This window comes from Sciurus vulgaris (genome assembly GCF_902686455.1).
Source record: "Sciurus vulgaris genome assembly, chromosome: 14".
Classification (NCBI taxonomy): Eukaryota; Metazoa; Chordata; class Mammalia; order Rodentia; family Sciuridae; genus Sciurus; species Sciurus vulgaris.
The window spans coordinates 20,732,092-20,755,484 of NC_136475.1; the positions used below are offsets into that span (position 1 = coordinate 20,732,092).

General features: G+C 45.8%; 1 protein-coding gene across 4 annotated transcripts in view; it reads left to right on the plus strand.

Annotated features, from left to right (window-relative positions):
- SH3RF3 (SH3 domain containing ring finger 3) overlaps positions 1-23,393 on the plus strand; it is a 387,937-nt gene that overhangs the window by 326,185 nt on the left and 38,359 nt on the right. For all 4 annotated transcript variants that reach the window (XR_013759283.1, XM_079111162.1, XM_079111164.1 and 1 more), the window contains exons 7-8: positions 53-294; positions 15,686-16,005. Coding sequence is in view for 3 of the 4 variants with exons in the window: in XM_079111162.1 (XP_078967288.1) it covers positions 53-294; positions 15,686-16,005 (562 nt within the window). In the remaining variant the exon portion in view is untranslated. The remainder of the gene's footprint in view (positions 1-52; positions 295-15,685; positions 16,006-23,393) is intronic.

Below are 23,393 nucleotides of genomic sequence, written 5' to 3' on the forward strand. Positions count from 1 at the left end.
CTGATTTCATATGAGCCTTCTCACTGACTTGAGTCTGCTTGTGATCCTTAAGGGTTCCTGGAGGAGGGGCTGGACCACCTCGGAATAATGTGCTTGGAGGATCTCCACTGGCCAAAGGGATGACCACCACCATGCATCCTGGTGGTGGAAGTCTGAGCAGCCCGGCCACTGCCACCAGGCCAGCCGTGCCCCTCACCACGCCACAGCACCTGGCAGCTTCCCCACCAGCAGGCAGTTGTCTGCGGCATGCAGCCCAGCCGGCAGCCAGCCAGGCCCGGGGCACCGTCCCAACAGGTATGGACACAGACTCCCAGGCTCTCGCCCTGCTGGAAAATTGACAGGAGAGCTTTCTGGAACACAAATTACGACACATATTTTGGGCCAGGTCTCTGGTAAACCACAGAGGAGTGAGTTGTGATTTCTCATCACAATCTTAAGGTCTGCTGATCTCCAGGAAGTACACTTGACTTATCATGTTACCCCATCCTGGCAGATGAAATGGATTAAAGAATTTACAAATATTTACACATTTCTCTGTGGCAAGAGGACCATATGGACTAATAAGATTAACGTTGGCGACGCCCCCTCAGTGAGGCAGTTATGGGTTGGTCCCCGAGGTCCCCATTTGCTAGGCCCTTCAGGATTCCCCAGCTGGGCAGCAGCTCACAGGACAGGACTGGTAATGAGCACGTCAGGGGAGTCCCTTTCTGAAATTTTTTGAGCGTGGAAGGAACGGTGGTCCTTGGCCTATCACCTTTATGGCAACATTGTCAATCAACAGGCTGACAGAACTTTAGATAAAACCAGTTAGGCCTCAGAATGGTTAAGATGAAAAGAAATCATGGAGTGGCTCTTGAAAGCGTCAGGAAGGTGAGCACATGTTTCCTGGAAGCTTAGCATTGGGCTAGTAAGAACGGCTGAAACTAGGCTTAAAGAATGCTCCCAGGAGTCCCGTGACCTTCCCAAACCAGTGACACTGTTGCTGTGTGGTGGAAGTAACCCAGGACAGGGCTTGTAACCTAGAATTTCTCTTCCCACCCCATCTCTACCATCTCAGAAATCATCCCTATTTCTCCAACTGTAACTCAGACAGAATGAAAGAATGAAAGTTCTTTGGAGCAATAAATTGCAGTACTTTGGAAACTAGTCAACCAGGACACAACCCATTCAGAGCACTCCAGAAGGCAGCGTCCTGAGTGTGAGAAGTCCAGACAAAGCCTGACATAGCAGAGGTGACATTTTCTCCTGAGTCACAGCTGATGGGACAAGGGGCTGGGAGTATTCAAAAAAGCTCATCATCCTCTCTGCCATTCCGTGGGTCCTTCTGAACCTGAAGAAGGGGGCCTGCCTGCACACTCGCATGCTGATGCAGTGCAGGCTTACATGGGGAGAGCAGCAACCAGTGAGCCCTTGCAGGAAAGCCTGAATTTGATGTGGACTGCTTGCCAGCCTTGCAGTTCAGTCCCCTGCACTCCGTGTTCCTGCCTACTGACAGGATGTCTTCCCTGCTCTTGGGGCTTTGCGTACTCACTGAGCATCAGGGAAGCCTAGTGCAGCCAGGAGGGACAGCAGGGGCACTGGGGAGGGAGGGGATGTGTGGGGCCTCAGGGGAAGGAAGTGGTAGGGAAGCCTCCACAGAAGAGGGGCGTTCCCAGAAAAAGCAACAAAGCAACACTCAGGCAAGGGAAATGACAAAGGATGCATTTAAGAGGAGCGGAATTGTCCAGTGAACACAAGTGCGGCGAAGCAGCCGTCTGTTTAATTGGCTGTAGGAACAGTCGTCTTTCCTTACCCACAGTGCGGCCTCAGCGGTTTCAGGTCCCCACAGTCGAGGAGAAAGGCAAACGCAGTTCAGTAAGGTGTTTGGACAGAGGGTGAGAGATCACATTCACACAACTTTTTTATAATAGTATATCGTTAATTGTTCTATTATCATTTACTATTGTTGACCTCACACTATGCCCAATTTGTAAATTAAACTTTATCACAGGTAGGCATGAACAGGAAGAAAAGGTTGGTTCGAGGCATCCAGTGGAGACCTTGCAACGTACCCCACTGAAGCAGAGGCCTGGCTGAAGGTCTGAGCTTGGCCAGCAGACAGACCGATGCTCTAATGCCAGGAGGACTGCCTAGCCTGGCACTCAGTATGCTCAGTCCATGGCAGCTGTTTTTATTCTGTTAGAGAGTAAGAACATTCAATGCACGAGAAGCTTAAAAAGTAAATAGAAATTGTTACCATGGATTCTGAAGGGTTGACTCTCTCTTCAAGACAGTGAGGACCCTCTGAGGGATTTTAAGCCGGCGGGTGACACTATCACATACCACCATGGCACAGGGAGAAAGGAGCATGGGGCAGCCTGGGCCTGAAGCGGGAGCCTGCTGGGCCCAGTGACAGGTGGCAGGGAGCCTGACCCTTTAAGGGACTACAGCACTGGCACAGGATGATGAACCATCCCAGAGGCAGAGTGTGACTGGGAGGTGGGCTGCGTGGAGGTGCTCAAGGAGGCCAGAGCACCCAAGCCGGCGCAGGTTCCCGGACTGGTTAACTGAGACAGTAATAATAACATATTCTGGCCTGGAAGATACCAGAAGGAAACTGGTTTATGGGGAAGGATGATGAACCAGGTTTAGACCTGTGGCTTCAAGAAATGTAGTGGGTTGCCTTGGGCTTCTGGCTGATTGGAAACGACCTCCCTTCCTATGGGCTCAGCCACCGTGGTAGCAGGCACTCTGCTTATCCTGAAGGTAGGAGACACACGACCCCATTCTGGGAGTGATGCTTCTGCACGTGCTCACATTCAGAAGAACAAGCATGGAATGCCAAATGGATACCTTCCAGGGGTAAAGAAAAACACCCAGCGTTTCAGGGGCAGTCAGCGTGAACTTTTGGTGCCCAGTGTCCAGCATGTTCTGTGGGTGGTAGAGTTGGGGTGCCTGGTGCTCAGCATCACCCGTGGGTGCAGATTTCTGGTAGACTTTGGGTGCCTGGGATTCAAACTCATACTGGGTGGTGTCCAGCAGAGGTGAAATTGGCACCTGGGAAGTCTCACAGGTGGTCCGAGCACCACCCTGGCTGCAGAGGCTCCGTGACCAACTCTACCAAGACAGAGATCCTACTCGTCTTTCCTATGTATCTTTTTTAATTTTATCAACTCAGAATGTGGCCTACGTTTTTGCAACCCTGGACTGTGGAGCCCTGGGAAAGAAATAATTGTCTCTATACCTCAAGTGCTCTGTAGCAGATATTATTGTCCAGTCCCAGACATGCATGTCCTGGTTTAAGCGGATCTGCTAGTGTTCCCTGGTACCATCCAGTTTGGGGTACAGCTGTTGCAGTAGTAAGTGATCTTCAGCCGAGCTTCCAGACGGCTCAGAGAATGCCAAGACGCTGGTATCTGTGGCTCCCGGAGACTGGGCAAGACCAAGGGCAGCAAATGGCCCAGACCAGGTTCCTTCTGATTATAAACCTCTCGTCCAGTCAGCCCAGCATGCCACACCACTGTGCCTGTGGGCACCATGACATGGAAAGGCTAAGCAGAACTGTTCCTCGTGGTGTGTGAGCATCTGGCACAGTGGCCTTGGATTATCTGCCCCAAAGTAGCCAGCATAATGGCCTTTCCATGCCAAGCCTGGCTTAGAAACCTTCCCAATTCAAAAAGATAATGGATCCCTGCCAGTCATTTCTCCCTCTATGCAATAACAAGCAGTATCAAAAGAAATTGGCACGGCTCAGGGCAGCACAACACTGTGTCGTGTCTCAGTCGTCCATCACCATAGTAACCTCGGTGGTGTGACAAGCATTCTCTTGCATCAGTTTAATTTTACATACAGGGAGAGTGAGGCACAAGATGGGTAAACGGCTCCCCCGGTGCATCCCAGCCTCACGCTTGTCCCCATGCTGTCGCTGTCACGACCAGGTAAGAGCGTGGCTCCTGCTGAGGCATATCAGTAAATTAAATGCCACTGAATTCCCACAGCATTTTCCACTTCATTCTGCATTTAGAGAGCGAGAAAACATTGTTGACAGTACAAGTAATGGATTGTTCGCTGCAGTAATTGCCCATTTCAGCAGACCCCAGCCTTGGCAGTGGGGAGGCGTTTCGACAGTGTTCTCATCTCCAGCCAAAGGCAGGCAGTTTGACAAAGGCTTAATTGCATTGGCCGTGGCATCCAATATGATTTGTTCTACTTGATTAATGTCACGCCCCTTTCCAAGGGCAGCGCACCCCCGACGAAGGGCCTATGTTGCTTATATGCTTATGTCAGTAGAGGCAAGTGCTCCTGCAGCCAAAAACTGCACCCCCAAAAAGAGCTAGATTCAAAGTGCTCTGAGAGGGTCTGGAGGTACAGAGAAACCCAGACAGACCCCCAGTTCTGCCCCAGCTAGAAGAAAAAGACAAGGAAGCAAATTCCCGAAATAGAATTTGAAAAGTGCTGTGGTGGCGGCACAGGCAGGGTATGAAGACGCGTGGGGGCGGGGGAGTTCACTGAGATGGGGAGGAGAGTGGACAAGCGGATGGGAGGAGGTGCACCAGAGGTTTCCGAGAGGAGGTGATAATGCCTGGAACCTTAAAGGACAGTTAGGAACTCTCTGAACAGGCCAAGCAGGGAGGGCGTTGAAGGCAGAGCAACCAGCAAAGGCAAAGACACGGCAGTGAGAAGACGGTAGTCCCTACAGTGGGTGACTCTGTAGTCTGATGTGGCTGAAAACAAGTGCGGAAGAAGCAGTCCAGTGTTGATGACCTTTTCTCTGCAAAGATAAGCTTTACTTTTCATCTAAAAGATGGATAGTACACAGCATGCAGCAGTGGGTGGGGTGGGACAAAAGGAGCATTCGGGGGAGTGAAGGCACGTGAGTGAAGGCAGCAGAGGCCAGGTGCCTTTGGAAACAGAAGTCAGGTCAGCGTGGCAGAACAGAGAAAGGCTGGTGATGAGGCCGACGAGGTATGACAGGAAGGTCGTGATGGTCTTCTAGACCACGTCAAGGAATTTAGGTTTCTATCCTAAGGGCAGTGGGACGCATTAAAGGACTTTAAGTAATAGGTGGAGTCAGGGTTTTGATTTTGGAATATCAAGCTACACTCCTGCTCATGCCAAGCAGAAATGAGGACAAGATTTACCCTCCCACCTGAAATAACAAACAACCAGGCAGGTATATAAAACAATTTTTGAAGACAGTAGATATTAGTGACCAAGGACAGTGATCCCCAAGGAACTTGCAGGCTGTGGCACAGGTAGAGCCCAGCAGGCCGTAACAGATACCTGGAGTTGGCAGGACAGAGGACCAGAGAGGAGAGAGCGGCTCAGAGAGAGAGCTGTGTATTCAGTTGAGAACTAATCAGCATATGCATGAGAGCAAAATACCCAAAGCCAGAAAAAGAAGGAAAGAAAGGATTAGCACTAACTGCACCCAGAATACACACAGGCTGGAAATAGCGCCTGTTCCCACCAGCCAGACTGAGAAAGGAAAAAAAAAAAAAAAAAAAAAACTGTCAATTCACAAGTCATTAAGTAGTCTGCACAGAAGGACATGGCCTCAGTAGTGGGCAGCGTACCCTGGACTGAGCTCTGCTCCAGTCCCACCTAACAAATTTTAAAAGTCAGACTCAAAAGGCTCACACTGTTTCCAATTAGTTTAACTGTGTCCCAGAACAAAGCTCAAGAATATTTATAGGAATATTAAAATCCCCAGCTCTCAACAACAGAAAAATCATGAAGTCTGATATCCAATAAAAAGTTACTACGCATGCAAAGGAGCAAGAAGATATTACTCACAATGAAGAGATCAATAATTGCTCAAAACTCACCAAAAGCTAAAATGTTAGAATTAGTAGTTTTAAAGACACTGAAAGTTATTATAACTGCATTCCATATATTCACAGAGTTAAGTAGAGACTGGAAAATATAGAAAAGAACCAAATCAGACTTCTAGAAACAAAAAGTACAGAATGTGGGATCAAGAATATACTGGATGGAGTTAATGACAACTTAGACATTGCTGAAGAAAAAAGCATTAGTGAACTTGAAGATACAGCAATAAGAACTATGAAAAATGAAACCGAATAATAGAGATTTTTTTTTAAATGAACAGAGCCGTCAGTTAACAATGGGCTACCTTAAGGAGCCTAATGTATGTGCAATTTGAGACCCCAAAATAGAAGAGAAAGAGGTGGGACAGAAAAATGCTTTAAACAAATAATGAACAAAATTATTCTAAATTCAATGAAAACCACAAACTCACAGCTCAAAGATAGCTGGTGAGCCTACACACAAGAAACACGGAGAAAACAACAGTAGGGCAAATCATAATCAAATGGTTCAAGACCTGTGATAAAATCTTAAGCCAGATTAACCTTTTATAATAGGTCACAAAAAGTAGGGGTAATGACAGGGAAGACGGTAGATTTTTCTGTCGAGAATACTGTAGGTGAGGAAACAGTGGAATAACTGAAAGAAGGACTGTCAACCTAGAATTCTGTACCCAGAAGAAAAAAAAAATCCTTCAAAGAATAAGTAAAAACTAGTGAAGTTCAACTCTTCCTCTTCAGTCGATCTACACTTGGAGAAATGTAAAACAGAGTTCTTTAGCAACTTGATACCAGGTGGAAATACAACCTAAATGAAGGAATGAAGAGCACAAGAAGTGATAACTACATAAATAAATAGATAAGATTTTAAAATTATTATTTAAATATCTTTAAAATACAAAGAACTTTAAATAAAAAAATTAAAACAATGAAGTTTGGGATTTAAGACTTACATGTAAAAATAAAATACACGATAACAAAAGCACAGAGATTGGAAGGAAAGAAATCGAAGTACTATATACTAGTATAAGGTTCCTTACTATAGGGGAGGAGTTATGGACTCACTGGTAAGTAGGCTGTAATAAATTAAAGATATAAGCCACCACTAGATATGAAAACAAAGAGTTATAGGAAATAATTTAATAGAGGAGATAAAATCAAATCATAAAATATGCAAAAAATCTGAAAGGATAAAAAAGAGGAAGGGGAACAAAGAGAAAACGTGGTAGGTTGACAGGTTGGTACCTGATCATAAGGTATCACAGTGCAGATGGACTAAATTACCCCAAGCTGAACTGGGGTTAAGTTTTCAGCTATTCAAAGCAAGCCAACAAAAAACAAACAAAAAATTAAATACTATGAATAAGAAGCATACTTTAATAAGTTAAAGCTAAAGACACAAAGATTAAAGAAAAAGGATGGAATGGGCTATACACATCCCTGTTATTCACAGTAGTTACATTTAAAAAAATTTTTTTTTACAGACTGCATTTTGATTCATTGTACACAAATGGGTACAGCCTTTCATTTCTATGGTTGTACACAATGTAGAGTCACGTCATTCATGTAATCATACATATACATAGGGTAATACTGTCTCATTCTATCTTTCCTTTCCCCACTCACTCCCACCTCATTTTCCTCTAACCATCCAAAGTTCCTTCATTCTCCTCACCCCTGCCCCTCGTTATGTATCATCATCCATTTATCAGAGAAAACATTCAGCATGATATTTTCCAACTTCATCCATTTACCAGCAAGCCATAATTTTATTCTTCTTTATGGCTGAGTAATATTCCATTGTGTATATATATACCACAGTTTCTTTATCCATTCATCAGTTGAAAGGCATCTCAGTTGGTTCCACAATCTGGCTATTGTGAATTGAGCTGCTATGAACATTGACGTGGCTGTGTTACTGTAGTATGCTGATTTTAAGTTCTTTGGGTATAGGCTGAGGAGTGGGATAGCTGGGTCAAATGGTGGGTCCCTTCCAAGATTTCTGAGGAATCCCCATACTGCTTTCCACATTTTATAATTACCATGGACACTGAAGGAGTGAACACCAAACTGCTCTGAGGTGGAATTGCACATGTGTGTACACACCTCTCACACAGATCGCAATCTCATCCTTGTTGAGTCTCTTTATTTCCCAAAAGCAAAAACAAGGTTCAGATGTGTTCAATGAGCAGCCTGAAGCAGCCCTGCTAACAGATGCAAGGGCTGGGATTCAAATCCTGCTCAACCAGCCCGGGAGCCAGGGCTTCTTACACTGCCCTCCACTTCACTGTCCCCTCTCTGCTCATCCTCCGGTCATATCTGAAAGTGAAACAAAAAAGCAAAGTCACCTTGTTCAGCCTCACCTGGGAGGGAGAATGCATGTCAGGCAACTCAAAAATTTTCCCACTCTGCACCTGTCTGAAAATGACCATGAAAAGCACGACAGACATTAACTTGGGAGTGATAAATCAATTAGAGCTAGGAGGAGAATTTGCAAATAAAAAATCTGCCAATAATGAGGATCAAATGTTCCGTGTTCATATTAATCAAAAGAAAGCTAGAGTGGCTATATTAATAACATACAGGGAAGAATTTATAACCAAGAATGTTATTAAGGATTAAAGACCAATTTCATAATGGTAAAGGGTCAGTTAATTAAAAGGATATAACAATTCTAAATGTTTATGCACTGATAACAACTTCAAAAATACATAAGCAGTCACAGATGAAGCAGAAAGGAGAGAGAGAAATTCAAAATCACAGAGATTCCAATACCTCTCTCAATAGCTAATAGAACAAGTAGACAGAAAATTGGTAAAAATATATATAACACTAGAATAACTCTGTTACCAACTGGACCTTTGGCATTTAGAGAACATTCCACCCAACATCAAAATACACACTCTTTTCAGGTGCACATAGAATATTTACCAAGACAGAACATATTCTGGGCCATCATATTTAAATTTCAATATGCAATAAAGGATTCAAGTCACACAAAATATATTCCCTAAACAGTGGAATTGAATTAGAAGTCAATATCACAAATTATTACAGATGTTAATCTAAATAGCATACTTCAAAATAAACAATGGATCAAAAAAGATATCAGAAAGCATTTTGAGCTGGATGAAATGAAAACACAGCATATCAAGATTTGTGGATTGTCACTAAAGCAATGCTCCGGAGGAAACTCATAGCACTAAACGATAGAAAACCAAGAAAGGGGTCAAATCTGTGGCCTCAACTATTACTTGAAGAAGCTAGAATAAAAAAGAGCAAAGGGAGAAGAAGAAGTTGAATTCAGAAGTCAATAAAACAGGAAAACAATAGAGAAAAATCAATGAAACCAAAACGTGGTTCTTTTTTTGAGAAGATCAATAATAGAATTGATAAACCTCTAGCTAGATGGATAAAGCAAAGAGGGAAAATATGCAAGTTATCAACACCAGAAATAATAGAAGTGACATCACTTCAGATTCTATGAGATAACAAGGGATTATTATTAAATATTTTTATTCAACAAATTAGATGAGATGGGCATATTCAAATGTTCATTAAAAGACATAAATTATCAGACTTAAGAAGATCTGAATAACCTAAATAATCCTATATCTAGTAAATAAATTTACTTAGTAGTTTAAAACCTTTCACAAGGAAAACTCCAGGTACAGATAACTTTATCAGCTAATTATATAAGATAATTAAGGAAGAAATTTTAGGAATTCTATGGCAACTCTTCCAGAAAATTGAAAAGAAGGGAGAATACTTCTATCTTTTTCTGTAAAACTAACATCACCCAAAGGTCAAAACCAGAAAGACATTATGAGAAAATAAAACCAGAGATTACTATCCCTCATAAACATAGACATAAGAATTCTAAACAGAATTTTAGCAATTCAAATATATAGCAATAAATAAGAAAAATGACAGACCAAGTAAGGTTTATTCCAGGAATGTGGGGTTGGATTAGCATTTAACAATCAATGTAATTTACCTTATTAACAAAATAAAAAATTTAAAAAAATATGGTTATTTTTAAATAGTGCAGAAAATATTTTTACAAAAACCAATATTTTTTAGAATTGCATCTGTGCTGAACATGTACAGACATTTCTTGTAGTCATTCCTCTAAATGATACAGTATAACAAGTAGTTGCATAACATTTTAATTGTACTAGGTACTATAAGTAAACTATAGATGATTGTAAATATATGGTAGGATGTATGTCGGCTCTGGGCAAATACTACACCATTTTCTAAGAGACTTGAGCATTTGCAATTTGGTATCCATGGGGGGTCCTGAAACCAATCCCCCATGGATACCAAGGAATTGCTGTACTGTCAATCAACAACTGGAAATCAACATTTTAAAAACATATGCCAAACTTAATAGCATCAAAAAATAGAAATTAAGTTATACATCTTGTATAATTAAGCTATACATCTTCTATAACTTAAAACTACAAAACATCATTAAGAGAAATGAAAGAAGATCTAAATAGGTAAGGAGATGTATTTTGTGAGTGAGAAGACTCAACGTTGTTAATATGTTTATTCTCCAAAAATTGACCCATAAACTCAGTGGAGTATTAATCAAGTTCCCACCCAAATTTTTTGTAGAAATTGACAATCTGGTTATCAAATTCATATAGGCATAAAAGACCTAGGATAGCCTTGCAGAGGAGCAAAAAATTGGAGGACTAACACTGATTTCATGCTTATTACGAAGCTCAGTAATGAAGTTGGTGATATCATTGTTAAGGTAGATAATATCAATGGCCACTTTTCTCAAGACAGAAAATGTCCATTAAATTTAGTGTCAAGCAGAATCATAATTGACCTTTTATCCAGATAATATCTGATGAAGTGATGGAGCAAAAATACATATTGCAGTACACTGAGAAGTGGGTGAAAGATGATAGGGAGGACTGGAAAGAGTGGAAATCCCTACTCTTCTAAACAGTGAGGTCTGTTTGTGTTCAATATTTTTAAATGACAACTCTGTGGGTAAAATAAAGATGCAACACACAATAGCAAGTGGGGTTTGAAGCACTGGCCGACTGCACTCCAGGACGAAAAGCATGGTGTTGGCTGACTTCCTGCAGGAGAATATGGACAGGAAGTCCCCAGAGCCAGGGTACTGGTCCTAACTGCTAGAGCCACTTCTAGGGAATGGTCAATGCTGAGCCACTGCCTGGAGCGTGGAGACAATAGAAAGAGCTCTAGGCTGGGCGTGCAGCTGAGCGGGGCTCTGGCCTAACGACCAGACCAGTGCCACTCGTGCAGGACCAGAACGTCAATCAGCCATCACCCTGGATCCGAGGGCAGCTCCGAGATGCCAGTCAGAAGAACCACAAAATTGCCAGACCAAAAAAAGGAAACAGAAAACAGAAACAACAGTCACAAGACACTCAAATTCAGGGTGATCTGCCACATTAGCATTTCAAAGCACAGGGGGTGAACTGACACATAAAAAGATAACCAGTAAACTCAAGAAATAGGAAAATAAGGGAGAATTCTGAGAAAGGCTTTAAAATCAGTATATTTAAGACCTTCTAAGTAGTAAAAGAAGGAATAACATCCACCGATTTAAAAAAAAAAAAAAAGGAAAGATGAAACAGTCTTAAAAAAATGGGTGAATCAGAAATAACTGAAAAGGAAAATGAACCCATTTCAAATTTGAAAAAAGAAAAATATATTTGTAGAAATACAAAGCCTCTATAGGTAGCATAAGCTCTAGGGTAGACACAGTTAAAGATGGAGTTAGAGATATTGGAAAGTCATACAAAGGAATTTATTGAGAACACAGAGCAGAGATGAAAAATTATGCACATGAAGGATCAATTGAGGAGCTTCAGACTGCTTCTAGCAGGACTTCCAAAAATAGAAATCAAAGGTAAATCCCACCGACAATCAGTGGATTCCAGAATTGTTCTATCACTCAGTGTTATGAGCATGCCTGTCTTGCTGTTGAAGCACTTTTTTCTTCTCCAGTGGTTCAATTCTGTGAGATCTGTAGTAATGTTATATCTGGAATTCCCTTTTCTTAAATTATGACTTATTCATTCTAAAACTGAATTGAGCACCTGCTATATGCCTGGCACCCTCCCAGGGGTGTGGAATGCTTTATATCCCTGAATTAAACAACGGTTGCCCCCTTCCTCATAGAGCTTACGTTGTAGCAGGGAGAGACAGGCAATGTACAATCAGCATATAATAAGTAAATTATATAGACTATTGAGAGGAGCTAAGAGAAAAAAAACTAGGACAAGAGAGATGAGACTGCAGAGGGGCAGTTTATACCCGTGCCATTGGCTGTTTGGGACTGTCTCCAGAAGGGGACATCTGAGCTGAACTGAAGCACTGAAGTGGGCCCCCCACTTCACAGATCTCTGGGGCAAGAGTGGTGTGTGGGACAGGAACAGCAGCACTAGGGGCCTGAGTTAGAGAGCCTATTGTGAGGAGTGGTCAGGTTAGCGAGAGTATTAGGAGACGGGGTTAGAGAGCTGACCTGGCAGCAGGCTCAGAACTTTGTGGAACACTCTCCTACTTGCATCTGGTTTAGCAAGATGATGGGATAGTCGTGCAGAAGGTAACCAGAGGTGGAAGGGCACTGTTCAGAGGCCTCGGGTAAAAGACCCTTGAGCGGCCCTGAAGGCTGAGGTCATGAGCCCACCGGGCAATTGCACTTCCCTGGCTGGCGCCATTTGTGTTCCAGGACTGAGGGATGGGGTGAAGGAGAGTTCAGACACTGGGCAGGAGCAAATCAATCTCTCAAGGCTGCCTTCCAAGTTGACGGTGATTAAATGACCCCAGTGGCTTCATCCATCAGCATAATTGCCTGACCCGCCCTTCCTCTTCAATGAGGCCATGCTGTGTGAGGGCACAGGCACTGTGGGCTTCCAACCCATCTGAAACCTCCAATAATTAATAATAAAAAAACATAAATCAGGCTTTTTCTCTTTCACCCTGTAGAAATAGAAGAGGGCTGCCTCTAGCCCCAGAGAATCTACCATCACATAATTAGATCCTGTGAGCTCTTCCCACAGGGCCCGGCTCACAGGTGGAGGGTCATAGGTGGGGTGGAATGGCTTCACATCTGCCAGAGGCTAATGAATCTGCAAGTGCATTCTCTATTCAAGGCATATTTGGGGACTGAGAATACTTGTGTGTATTCTTCCATCTTCTAAAGCCAGGAATGCCACACATTTTGGTGGTAACCAATAACCACAGTGTGACATATAATTTTGTCTGGCATAAAAATGCAAATCCACTGGATTGGAGTTGTCTGGTACAAGCTGGGGTGCTTGGCATAAGGTGATGTCTCCGCTTGGGCCGGCCCAGGTCCCAGGTTGCTATTCCCCTGGTGACTCATTCTCTTCCCATTTTTTATCTGTATTTAATAGAGAGACAGTTCTTCAATTAAATGAAGCAGGAACAGTAGCAGGATTAATGTTAATATGTTGCTGTGTTTAGGTGGACCCTTATCTTTGCAAATGAAAGATTTTTATAAATGTCGTGCCTACAGATCCTTCACATCTTTAAGGTGCATTCACAATTGCAAGGCTCTCTTTTCATAAATGCAGAAATTCTTGTTTCATCTTGCAAGTGAGGTCACAGCTGCAGGCAGATGGCAGCAGGGGGCATGGATAGCTGGGAGAGAATATCTCTGACTTTCCTCCTGTGATTGTCAGGAACAAAACTCTCTCTCACTCTAGGCTCCAGGTAGCAAGTCCAGCTCCCAGCATGGAAACCAAGGACTGAGCTGGCCAGTTCTGGGGTCAGGACTAACCAGTCAAGCTGTGATCTGTGTCCAGCTTATGTGCAGCAGTGTTTAATGATCCACAGGGAAGCTTCTCCAAGATTCTTCCACAGGTCTCAGGGTTTTTGTTGTTGCTTTGGAAAGACTGAATTTTTTACTAGTTTTTATTAGTTTTTAGTTATACATATCAATTGAACCTATTTTGATATATTTATACAAGCATGGAATATATCTTATTCTAATTAGGATCCCAGTCTTGTGGATGCACGTGATAGTGAGATTCACTGTGGTATGTTCACATGTGAACATAGGAAAGTTAAGTCGGATTCATTCTACTATCTTTCCTATTCCCAGCCCCTCTCCTTCCCTCCATTCCCCTTTGTCTAATCCAGTGAACATCTGTTCTCTCCCCCCACTTCCCTTATTGTGTGTTAGCATCCACGTATCAGAGAAAACATTTGACCTTTTGTTATTTGGGATTGGCTTTCATGGTAATCTTCAGATCCATCCATTTAATGGCAAATATGGCTGAGTAATATTCCATTGTTTACATATCCCACATTTTCTTTATCCATTCATCTGTTGAAGGGCACCTAGGCTGGTTCCATAGTTTAGCTATTGTGAACTGAGGTGCTATAAACATTGATGTGACTGCAGCACTGTAGTAACTGATTTTAAATACTTTGGATATATACCAAATATATATTCCAGTGGGATAACTGGGTCAAACAGCAGTTCCTTTCCAAGTTTTTTGAGGAATCTCCATACTACTTTCCATAGTGGTTGCACAAACAATGTGTGAGTGTACTCTTTTTCCCCTCATCCTTACCAACATTTTATTGCCACTTGTGTTGATAGTTACCATTCTGATTGGAATGAGATGATATCTGTTTTAATTTGCATTTCTCTAATTGCTAGAGACATTGAACATTTTTTTCATTTATTTGCTGATCATTTGTAATTCTTTTGAGAAGGATCTGTTCAATTCTTTCCCCATTTGTTGTTTGGGTTATTTGGTTTTTGTTGTTTTGCTGTTGTTTCGGTTTGGTTTGTTTTGATGTTAAATTTTTGAGTCCTTTGTATATCCTGGAAATTAACGCCTTATCTGAGGTGCAGGTGGCAAAGACTTTCTCCCATTTTGTAGGCTCTTTCTTCACCTTCTTGTTTCCTTGCTGTGGAGAAGCTTCTTAGTTTGACGCCATCCCTTTTATTGATTCTTGATTTTACTTCTTGTGCTTTGGGAGTCTTTAAGGAAGACTGCAAGGAAATCGGTTCCTGAGCTGACTAGTTGAACTGTTGGCCCTACATTTTCCTCTAGTAGGCGCAGGGTTTCTGGTCTAGTAGATTTATGAGGATTTTAACCAGAATGTTTTCCAAACTCTTCAGAGAGCACTGGTCTGTCATAGTTTGAATGTGGTGTGTTCCCCAAGAGTTCATGTGCTGGAGGCTTGATCCTCAGTGTGCGGATGCTGAAGTGGTAGATCCTTTAAGAGGCGAGGCCTGATGGGACTTCCTTCAGTCATAGGGAGCGCACCCTTGAAGGGAATAGGCAGTTCTCATGGCTCCTGAGTCAGTTCTGAGAAGGAGCAAGCCTAGCGCCTCCCTAGCCTCCTGTCTTGCCATGGGATCTCTCCCTCCTCTACTCACTCCTACCATTGTGATGTCACCCACCACTGTGATGTCATCTGCCATCAGGTGCTCACCAGAGCCACGCTGATACAGTAGGTGCCATGCCCTTGAACACTTGAAACTAAATAAGCCCAGCCTCAGGTGTTTTGCTACAGTGATGGAAAACAGACAGCTACAGAACACTTCACAAAAACTGGGAATGTGCCCTGTGCACAGCAGCCTTGGAAAGGTGATACTGACCTTCCCGAGGAAAGGACTGTTTTGAGCAGTAGCAGAGGCCTCTGACCACTCGCTTTAGAAAAATGGAAATGCATTTCGGGGTTGCTCAGCCTGTTTCTCCTTCTGTGAGCGAGAGATTTGTGCTGGTGGCCAGGTCTGGGAGGACTTCAGAGCCCTCGGAGGTCAAGCCTGAGGGTGTATTGCGATTGCACAGCGGGCTGCACACTGACCTTTCAATCACTGTCTCTCCAACCTCATGCTCCAGCTGCCCACCCTTCCGCCCAGGCCCAGGACCGACCCACTGCCACCGTGTCACCCCTGCGCACTCAGAGCTCTCCATCCCGCCTGCCCGCCACCAGCCTCAGGCCTCGCTCAGTGGCGTCCCCACAGCACAGCCAGCAGCCCCCGATGCAGATGTGCCCTCGGCCGGCCATCCCCCTCACGTCCGCAGCGTCGGCCATCACTCCTCCCAACGTGAGCGCCGCCAACCTCAACGGGGAGGCTGGAGGAGGGTCCATGGGTGGCCTGTCCACATCCAGCCCCACCAACACAGGATGCAAACCAGACGACAAGAAAAATGAAAAGGTAAGTGGTCTGTCTTGAGTCAACCTGGGCCCTGGTCCACCAGATGCCAATGGCATTTTGGACAATTGAGGCTTGACTGTGTGCACCAAGTTCTTGCCCATAGATACACCACCAGGCATGTGACAGAGGGTGGCCATACCAGGAAAGCAGTTGGCTGGAGAGGAATCAAGCGTTCTGGCAGGGTCAACATGAGCTCTCTGTAGTTTTCATGCAAATCAGAAAATGATGTCTTCCTCCTCACCATCATTCATTCCTTAGTTTCTTCTGTTAAAAAATCATTGTAATGTACCCATTTTGTTAGAATGAGATACTTATTTTCATGCACTGGGATAATATAGTAATAAATATATAAATCCGCACGTATGTAGTGTGAATATCACCCCCCCACCGCCCGTCATTCTTGTGCAGCCCACAACCTGTTCAACCATATGGGACAGGCCTGTTTCCTAAGGGGAAATGAGAAAGACAAGAGGATGGCAACGGGGACAGAATTTTCAGCTATTCTTTTAGCTGTGAAGGAAACTGGACTGATTTCATAAAAGAAAATCTGAATCCAATGGACTTTGTGGCCAGCCAGCTAGACCTTGGACTAGCCAGGATTACATCCACATTTCTAAATCAGCGCTGTCCAGCAGAAATACAATACAAGCCACAAATCAAATTTAAAATGTTTCTAGTAGCCATGCTTTTGAAAAGCAAAATTAATTTGAAAATTAAATTAAAAGGTGGAATTCATTTTGATAGCATATTCTATAAAACACAGGTTCTCAAAACATTTTTATTTCAACAAATAATCTACATAAAAAACGCCTGATGAGATCCTTCACTCTTTTTTTTCCTGTGGTAAGTCTTCGAGAGTCTGTGTGAGACCCAGTGAGCAGCTCTGCAGTGCTCAGAGCCCACCTGCTGCGGCTGCTTTGGGCAGCAGGTCCAGCTCTTGGCAGGGAACTCTGTTTATTCTCGATTAGTGAACGACCGTTCATTCTGTCTTGATTTTCCCACATTCTCTTAAAGCCGTTCCATATAAGAGCAGTCTTTGAGTGAGGGCGTGGTGGCCAGGGTCCGCGTGTGCACGCAGGACATTAGGTGGTGTGTTAGAGGTGAGGCAGTGCCCCTCGCCTGCTCAGGGACACTGCCTCTCGGAACCTCAGCAGGAGCCTGGGCAGACTGCAGGCATGGCCCACACCACTCTCCACAGGCCTCTGAGTGGGCATTTGGGCCTCAGCACCTCCCATCTTATCTGTCCTGAACTGTGGTCCCTCCCAGGCTGACTGGCCTGGAAGAGGCCTAGTCATGGCCACTGAGGTTGCACTGGCAAAGCTCACGCCTACTTGAGACTAACAGGCACCCAGCATGAAGTGGATTGCAGCTCCATGTTTTGTGCCCGTGTCTGTTTGAAGATCAGTGCCTGCCCTTCCTCCTTGGCAGCCCTTGTGCTGAAATGCAGCTGGGTGTCCCGGGAGGTAGAGCGGGGTGCAGTCATGCCCTCTCTTTGGACAGTTTCCCAAAGAAGTGATCTCCTGGACTTCCGAGCTGCTGAGAGAAAAACAGGGGACTGGGAACAGTCTCAGAATGACAAGGGTCATAAGAGTTCTGTAAATATTTCTAGTTCTTGGCCTCAAAATTCCCTCTCATTCATGAAACAGGCAGGGCCGGCTTCGGTATGGCCGTTCCTGAGTGGGCTTCTGTGGCACAGGGTCAGGCTTGTAGAATCCGCACAGGCCACATGTTCACCACAGGTGCCCTCTGAAGTGCATGGCTAATGAAAGCCGGCCAGGGCCACTGCCAACATGCCTGGCGATGCCTGGCAAGTATTCTGCTCTCACTCTGCCTTCTGCTAACCCTCCTCCTACTTCAGCAAGGAGCAGGTGAGTCCAGGGGACACCCAAAGTGTCCCTCTAGGTGAGGCCCCTGGGCAGGCCTGCATGTTTTGGAGCACCCTCCTCCTCTGGCAGTCCCCAAGCCGCCTCTGGTGGCAGAAATGCCTAGGGCATTGCTCTGGACAACATGGGGAGCAGGCTACAGAGTGTCCCAGCTGAGCCTGAGCTGCGAGGCTGGGTGAGCCCAGGCTCAGAGTCTCAGCAAACCCCAGGAGAGAAATGCATGTCCTCCCGAAGTGAGGTGTGCTTTCCTTTCTCCCCTCTCACGCAACACTGGGAACAACACTGGTCTGCAAGACCGCCTGTTAGTGCTCGTCCCCTCTGTATTCCCAGGTGAATTTTTTCTGTTTTACAGCAAGGCACAAAATAATCCACTGTTGCCATTTGTAGCCAAAGAGCTGAGACGGTGATGGTTTCAATTCTCTTGCTTACTCAGGAGCAAATGAACCAGTGCGATCAGCACCGGTGGTGCAGGCAGGCGAGGAGCCCGGCTCTGGGCCAGGCATGACTGGAAGGGGGCCCCTGTCCTCCCATGGCTACAGCCAAACAGACTTTGGGCACACACTGGTCGGCTTCACATCTTTCTTGGTGGCCCATCTTAGACTTGCACTTACCAAACTATGATGAAAGGACTTTGAAAGCATTTGGCAGTTCTCCAGGCCGTTTCTCTTGATAGACTTTCTTCAGGAAAAGACAGTGAGCTCCCAGGTCTGCTGTTCATTGAGACCAAACCTCAGCGCCAGTGTGGTTTCATAGCACCATTCCAAGCCCTGCTGAAGTTCTATCCAGGCACTTCTGAGCACGTGTGTGAGAAAAACCCATGATTGATGGGGCCCTGGGACACCAGGGGTAGGAAAGTGGGTAGTCTTCTAGAAGCATGTCAGATTATGCTCTGGCATCCCTGAGTGTGCAGAAGCAAGACCTCAGATACAGCTCTGTGCTGGGTGGTGTTCGTTGCTATGGTGGAGGTCTCTGGAGGTTGGTGCTTCGAGGCTGGGACTCTGCTGTTATACCCCCCGGGGACTGACCTTTCAGCCCTACTTCAGGCAGCCCTGTAGTCAGCTCCGCTTGGGCCCATGTGTTATGGAGTCCTCCAAGACGACGTAAGTGCTGTCAGCATGGCAATTCTCTCTGTGGTCTCAGCCCAGATCCAGAGCTCTCCTTTGACTCATGAACATCTACCAGCATGTGCAGGAACCTCTCCATGCTGTTCTACCACATCATTCCCTGATGGGCTGCCCGGTGGCTGGGCCACCAGCTTCTCCTTACTAGAGAGCTGCTTGCTTCCCCCAGCAGTGCACAGGACACTGGGGACCCTGCTACCCACTGAAGACCAAGCCTGGAACACCTCCTTAGGCAACTGTGCCAAGGTGAAGAGTGGACTAACAATTTGGCTGGGATGGAGACAGTTCTGACCCAGCATTTGTTTAGAGCTTTGGACAGCACTAAGGGATTCTGCCAGCATCTAGGTTCATTTCGGTTGGCCAGGAGTCTGTTCTACTTAGAGATGCGTCTGCTTAGGGTGGTCCTGGGTGACCTCAGAGAGACATCTTTGAAGCTGCCAATCTGGACTGGACCTCTGAAGTCACTGTTGAGTGTAGGGTACCTCAGGGCTGTCTGGATTCTTTTAAGTCTCCAGATTGGAGAGGTTGGAGGCACTCCAGGGCATGGGGAAGACCCCAGAGTGTGGAGACCTGGGCGAGGAGGCCTTGGTCTTCAGAAGTTGCAGCAGAGACCGTTGGTGGTCTCCCATTAAAGGTCTTGGGTGCCTTTAAAGAAGGGTCTTGATAGAACTTATGGAATAATGTGTAGTATCCGCAGATCACAGAGTGGGACCCAAATCTGGTGAGACTTTTAAGAAGCTCTGCAGGCTATAAGATACCCTTTTACACTTCAAAAGTTAATTTTGTGCTTGAAACAACCAACCACCAGATACCACCTATTGTGTTCATTGTGACAGTTTTCTGGTTTTGAGACCTCACAGACACATCAGTACCAGATAATATGGACTGATCATCTCTCAGGGGATCTCTAGGGGAAAGTCACCTGAAGAGAAGGGTGCACATGGCTCTCATGGGGCCACAGTCAGGCCTCCCAGTTAGAGGTCCCTGACTCATTGGTCCTTCACACATTCATCTGTTTATTGCAGGGAGGTACATGAGCCAGGCAGGGCACGGGGCACTGGGACCCACAGTGATAGTAGTTCAGCCCTGGCCTGAAGGACAGCAGAGCCCAGTCAGGTAACTGTTCAGCTACCTGGTAAACAGCCAACTGCAGAGGGCTGCAGGCCTAAGAACAGGGGATATAGGGCCACCACGAAGCATGGTCATTGGGGGACAGGGAAGACTTTCCAGGGGACAAGTGGGAGGCCCTTCCTACTGAGGGACAGAGGTCAGAGGATGTAGCCCAAGGTGAGGATCCCATGGTAGGTGACAGGAGCAAGGCGTCTCCCGAAGGGCCTCTTACCCACCATCGCTCAGCACTTTGTTCTATCTGGAGTTGGGCAGGAGGATGGGATTTAAGGCCGGTTCCGAGGCCATGAGTAGGTGCCTTTCCTCCTCTGATCAGAACCCTTGGCTATCTTTATTCTTCCTCTTACAGCAGCTATGCCCCATTCTAAGAGAACGCTGCAACTCACTTTTATTTAACTGTCTCCTTGGTATCAGTATTCCCATGAGGCACTTACCCTTTCTGGTGACCTCTACAGCAGCCGTCTTCAAACCACCAACTCAAAAATGCCCAGTCTAGCCAGGCTTAGTGAAACAAACCTGTAATCCCAGCAGCTTGGGAGGCTGAGGCAGGAAGATTGCAAGTGCAAAGCCAGCCTCAGCAATTTAGTGAGACCCTAAGCAACTCAGTGAGACCCTGACTAAAAAAAAAAAAAAAAAAAAAATCCCAGTCTAGTAGATTTAGCCCAGTGTTTTCATTTCTATTGGATAGGATAGATAGAATGCAATAGGCCAGAATGGGTCACACAGTGCCACACAGTGCCAGTGTGCTGGGGAGACCATTGCTGATGCTGTCACGTGTGCACCTTGATATAAAACTGATTTCAAAAGAAGTCACAAAACCATTGGTCCATAGCCCTGAAAGAGTGCCTTGCTCAGAGCCAGCATCTGGTGATCTCTGTGGGCTAAAGAGAGCTGGAAAGCCTGGTGGCCATAAGTTTGCTTCCATGGCTTATGGGGATTTTTTTTATTTTATGGGCCAGAGGGCTGGGGAGATAACTCAGTTGGTAGAGTGCTTGCCTTACAAGCACAAGGCCCTGGGTTCAATCCCCAGCACTGCAAAAAAAAAAAAAAAAAAAAAGAATTTTTATGGGCCAGAGAAAATTAACTTTAACTTTTTGCTTATTGCTTATGGATACAATAATTATAACTGTAACAAGTTACAGTTTTACAGAATGATAGAATATCAGAACTGGAAAGAGCCTCTAAGTATCTTTTCATTTCACTTCTGATTTTCCATGATGCTCCTGAGATTCAGAGGTGGTGAAAGATAAGCCAGGTGTCAAAGAGCATTGGCAGTAGAGCTGGCATGAGCACTCTGGTCCCCCCTCCGCTCTGTATGGCCATCTCAGCTTCAGTGTGCTGACTTGGTAGCCTTCCCAGTCCATATGAGGCCAGGGCCCCCGGAGTGTCTGGCTTGTCTGGGAGTCCCACAGTGAGCCATCCAGGGTAGTGGCTAGCAGTAAGCTGAGGCTGGCTGGGGGGCCCTGGAGATGGGGGATGGACCGGAGGTGTCAGCCTTCAGTTCCACATCACACGCAACTGTATCCGGAACCCATGTTTCAGTGAAGCCCTTGATCAAGTCCACGTGGATGACATGACCAATGTAACTAAGACCTTGGGAAACAAGTTTGATCTGAGCAGTGTGATCATAGCAACAGCAGTGAGGCCTAGCCAGCAGCTGTGGGAAAGGGGTCTGCAGATGAACTTGTTCTTTATTGCCTATGCCCCACCCGCTGATATATGTCTGTGAAATATATGTCTCACATGTATCTGTGATACGTGACAGTTTTTGCTAAAAGGCACATATTATATAGGATTATGATTATATTTTAAAGAAAAGCTCAGGCATGTCCAATCTGAACCAGCCTTGAGGATGATGCTTTTTTGAACAACCGGGCAATTTTCACTGTGCTGAACAACTGCTGGCTTGCAGATTTATTTTCTCTCAAGTTGGGGGCTTCCCGCAATAAGCAGGCCTTCACCTGTGGGATCTCACCTTTACTCTTTCCCAGTGCAGCCTGGGAAGGGGGCTGCTGCCCTTGACCTCTCAGCAGCTGCCAAGGTGTTTCCAGTTTTGAAGCCACGTCTGCGCTCCTGCCTTCTCCCTGGTGGCATGAACATAGCCCAGCCAGGACAGCAGGTTTCCTGCTGGGACTGTTGACTCGAAGACACTAAAATCCAGGCAGGTCTGACCTCCAGAACTGGATTTTACCTCTGGAAGAGTCCTCACTCTGATCTTGGGGGAGGACTTGTCCTTGGCTGGCTTGTGGGTCAGACCCAAACATATGGAGACCCATCGCTTGTCACATGCTGCTTTGGCCACAGCAGGATGATACCTGAGGCATCCCTGGGCTCCTAGGACCATGGGGCTGTTAGAAACCCTGGGGCTGAGTCACTAAGGAGTCTGGCAGTTGGTCAGCTGTGGACTGGGGAAGCCCACGTCCACCCTGGCACATGCGCGCTGGCAGCTCTGTCATCCCCAGCACGGCTGTTGACCACCTGGCTGGGCAGGAGTCCTGGCGACTTCAGAGCTGCTCCTCCCTCCGCCATAGGCCGGCTGCCTGCTGAGAGATGAGGACAGCCAGCGTGCACTGGTGAGTAACTTCCAGGCTAAAAATGAGCCCATCTGGAAAGCATGAGTGCCAGTTGTCACACAGGGAAAGCTTTCCTTGGATCACTTCTGTGACAGGACAGTCACTTCTTTCTCCCAGCCGTGGGTCTCCCATCCTAGGGCAGAACGTGAGTAGAGCAGGGTGGTGGCCTGGCCTGGTCAACGTGGAGGTCCGGGATGGATGGAGACTTCTGTGTGTCTCTCTCAGGCACGTGAGGCTGGGCCCTCCCTGAGGTTCCCCCATAGAGACTCTGGCCTCCGCACTGGCCCAGGACTTGATCAGTGCTTCTCTGGACCTCAGGTTGATTGTGAATGCTTGTGACCCTTCCAGAGTCTGATTATGGACATGGAGTCCAACAAGGAAGGTGGCCTGTCGGAGGTCACACTGCTAGTAAATCACTGGGCAGAGAAATAGGCCCCTTTGCCACTCCCTGCCCTCAGCTTCTGCCAGCCACCTTCACTTCTGGGTGCCCAGGGATTCATGTCACTGAGCACTCAGGAAATGGACAGGACTTGGAGGGCAGCAGGAACTTGTTATTCAACAATGAGTGGAGATTAGCTTTGGAGAAAGAAGGCAGAGAGATTAATTAACATAGAGGGTGGACCTGGGGTGGTCCTGGTACGAATTGGAACTCCTGTTTACCAGCCATGTGACTTTGAATCCCT